Source organism: Nicotiana attenuata, chromosome 11 (genome assembly GCF_001879085.1).
Source record: "Nicotiana attenuata strain UT chromosome 11, NIATTr2, whole genome shotgun sequence".
Taxonomy (NCBI): Eukaryota; Viridiplantae; Streptophyta; class Magnoliopsida; order Solanales; family Solanaceae; genus Nicotiana; species Nicotiana attenuata.
Genome location: NC_031999.1, coordinates 30,682,635 through 30,686,335, shown reverse-complemented (window position 1 = coordinate 30,686,335; position 3,701 = coordinate 30,682,635). Strand labels below are relative to the sequence as shown.

At 38.0% G+C, this 3,701-nt stretch overlaps 1 protein-coding gene across 2 annotated transcripts in view; it reads left to right on the top strand.

Moving 5' to 3' along the window:
• LOC109234307 (probable serine/threonine-protein kinase kinX) overlaps positions 1-3,701 on the top strand; it is a 10,141-nt gene extending 6,440 nt beyond the window's left edge. Inside the window, exons 3-4 of one of the 2 annotated variants that reach the window (XM_019400233.1) lie at positions 3,021-3,255; positions 3,343-3,701. In XM_019400233.1, the coding sequence (XP_019255778.1) occupies positions 3,021-3,255; positions 3,343-3,650 (543 nt within the window). In that variant the 3' untranslated portion in view covers positions 3,651-3,701. Of the gene's footprint in view, positions 1-3,020 lie in introns of both variants that reach the window. The other variant, XM_019400232.1, reaches the window with a different exon arrangement.

The window sequence follows — 3,701 nt, the reverse complement described above, 5'->3', positions numbered from 1 at the left end:
AGAAGAAGTTGGTGGCGGATGAAGTTGGGAGAGAGATGACAACTTCAGATCATCCTCTTTTTTCGTTACCCGAATCTGCTAGAACCTTGGGGATCACATAATTTCATGGAATTTCTTTTCCCTTAGGGACATCCATTAATTTCGTGGAATTGGTTGCACTGAGAAATCCGGGTATTACGTTTCTTGATTTCCCTATATAGTCAGCCCATGGGATATACTTTGTCTTTTTATGACTATGTTTACAAGTTGAATCAAGCTGAAATTCATCAGGGTGCTTCTTAGAAGATTTCTGGCTCAAATTTAGCCTGAGTGTTTCAGATTCCATAAGCTTTAGTTAAGCTAGTTAAGTGAAAAATATTGAAAGGCACCAAAGAGGTGCTGCCAGTGCCCTGTACTGCTGCCAACATAGAATTAAGAAAACCTGGTCAGTATTCTTGATTTATCTGCATACTAGCCTCATTATCCCAAAAACTCCTAAATGCCACAAGGAATAGATTGCTGAGAAGTCAGTTTGAATCTTTCTAGACTCATTCACGATCCTCCTGCATATCCCCAAATTCTTGAAGCCAGAAGCACCAGCAGGAGCTCCTCATATTATGACAAATGACATGGTTGTACTCGTGGGTTGCTGGTCTGGGTCTACTTTCTGACCTATAAGAGCATTTGGTTAGATCTCTACTTCCATTTCCTCTATAGATTGTGTAATAATTTTGTAAAGGAGGAGGGTGGTTGCAGATAGGGGTAGGGTGTTGTGTATGAATAAGTTCACTGTAAACTCATGCAACAAACGTGTGAGCTTATGGAAGATGTAATATGGAAACATACTGATCGGCTTGTGAGCCTACTAACCAGGCACGTTGAGCAATCAGCTTAGCTAGAGCTGGATGCTGACTAACTCGAGCTAGTCCAAAAACGAGGTAATCTGAGGAGTTCATGAATAATCCAGCTCCATGTGAAAGCGCTACAGCTTACTTCACCAATATCTAGTTCTTTCCTTTCCATTGAACTTATAAGAAACACATGCTGTTTGCTCTATACTTGATTATGTTACTGCAAGCTAGTAATTTGATGTTTTATTGTTTTGGATTTTTCTCATTTCCTCAACCCTTATTCTTTAATAAATTGTTCTAAACTTATAGGGATGATTTTGACTCTTTATTTTCCTTTTACATGTATGTAGTTATCTCGTAAAAGTTAATGTAGTGATTTATCTATATTGACTCTCCAAATAGATAATACTAGTAGGAATGTTAAAGCAAGAAGAAAGGCTAAAGTCAAATTCGCGATGATTTTTGTCTAAAACTAGTCACATGTCAAGTATCAAATTTTTGTTTAACTATACGAAGATATCATGCCAAAAGGAATTTTTGTTGAAGTTAATTAGAAGAGTTTCTCATTGGTGCAGTTATTAGAACAGAATTGAGAAAAATGCTTGGACTAAATATCTACCAGAATACTTGGTCTGAGTTAAAGGGGTTTTCACATCCTCTGTGTGTGAAGAAGGGCAATGGTATCTTCACCACAACAGTTTTAAACTGGGCACCCATGTTTGCTTAACTTCTAGAATTTTGTACCTCATCTTCGCTAACTCCCTCTTTATGATGACTTCTTGCTTCTGGTCTTCTGTATCAGTGTACCTGTCCTCTCTCTCATCAATAAAATCGTTTTTTTAAAAGGAAGGAGGGAGGGAAGCATAAAACTTTATCGGTCATTGCCTGTAAGTCAAATAAGTGAGAAACTAAGACAGAAAGTGAAGAAAGAACTAAAAAATACCAAAATAATCCCTTAAGTATAGGGTTAGGTTTATCTTGGTCCCTAATACATCATCCTGCATATTAATAGCCCTTAAAGTTTACAAAATTGGATCATTTTGGTCCCAGCTAAATTAAATCTAAGAGAATAATGGTCCACAGCTAAAATAACGTTAAACCTCAGAAATGACTATTAGAAACAGAGCAGTTTTTTTAGTGTTGCGTTTGGATAGCCAAGCAGAGACTTAGATCGAAATATCTAGTTGTTTCCTCGCAAGCTCATTGACTAGCATAGCAATAGTGTCCTTAAGAGTTTATCTACTGATGTTTCTTGCATTATCAGTGAGGCCCATTCTTTTGATTCGGCAGAAGAGATGTGGCAGATGAAAAAATAGGATTGTCGTATACTTTTTCCTCACGTTTTCTTCGGAATCATTAAGCTGGATGATTGTCAGTACTGCTTCATTGAATTAGGAAAGAAGAATGAACGAAAAGAGTAAAAGATAAATGAGAACGTGAAGTTGGTCCTCTAGTATCAACCTTATTTAAAAGTATTTGATTTCTACTATCATTCTCATACCCTAGAGAATTTGGAGAAAACCAAAGTACCCAATGCCATGGAAGATGTAGATAGTTCTTGGAATTGGTAAGATGCAGCATTTTGCAGTGTGTCTGTACAATTCATGCCGAGGAAAATGTACTAAGTGTAGCCTACTAAAGAAAAAATCCGAGTCTCGACTTGGCATTTAAAATGGAGGGAAGAATGACATATTCTACTACCTCTGAAAAGAGAGTTCAGTAACCCTGTATGGCTGTATATTTATCGACTTTCTTAACCCAACAGCTTTTCTTCCCTGAAATGCCAAAGTTATTGCCTTTTCAGGTGGTTGTTGTGGTTTACTTCTGAATCTTTTTATTTTTTTTTGGTTTGATCCAACATATAGCACATGTAATCTCAAAATGGACTTAGGATGAGAGATGATGTAATCACTGGTTTTCAGGGGACTGTTTGGGGTGGGCTGTTGGGGTGCTGTTCAGGTGTGTTGTTCTATGGGGGAATGTAGTCTACTTCTTTTGGTCATGTCTTTTTATATAGCCAGTTCTTTTGGTCATTTCTGTTTATGTAGTCAGTTCTTTTGCTCATGCCCCTTTTTCTTTCTTTCTTTTCTCATTCGTGCATGTGGTTCTCTCTTTTCTCAACCTTTTTCTGAATGAAAATTTATGATGATATGATCAAGCTTTTTCAAGTTAATTTGACTTTTACTGTAGATTGTTGAAGTAAGGGAGACGCTTCTGCAGCAGTTGCAAAGTAAGAAAAACCCACAGCCGGAGGCATCTAAGGAGTCGGAGACTGTTGATGCGTCTGAGAAGGATGTCAAGGTCAGTGGACAGCAGCAAGGTTCTGAAAGTAAATTGGAGGAGAAAAATATTTCAGCGGACACTGCAAATGCTTCTCAAGATAAAGACAGTTTGCACGGTGAGAAACCTCAGCAGCAGTTAGAAGATGAAAAGACCAAGACTACAACTTCATTTGCTGACAAGGATGAAGATGGCGTTTCTTTCAGTGAGAAACCTCAGCAGCAGTTAGAAGATGAAAAGACCAAGACTACAACTTCATTTGCTGACAAGGATGAGGACGACGTTTCTTTCAGTGATCTTGAGGATGATGATACCGATCTATCAGATAGACTGCAAGGAAGCAAGCCTACACATAGAAAGAAAGTTTCCTCATCTAGCGAATCCCATGAGTGGATTCAACTAAATGAGAATTCTAAAGCTCAGGGTAGTCAGCAGAAGGCTGGCCAATCAATTCACCGGGATAAAGATTCCGAAGGCGAGGAATCGAATGACTGGCTCACTGTTGATGACATTGATTCAGACAGTTTGGCCACCAATTGATTCGTCTGAAATCTGTAAATGTTTCTTTTTTAGTTCTCTTTTATAAGTTCA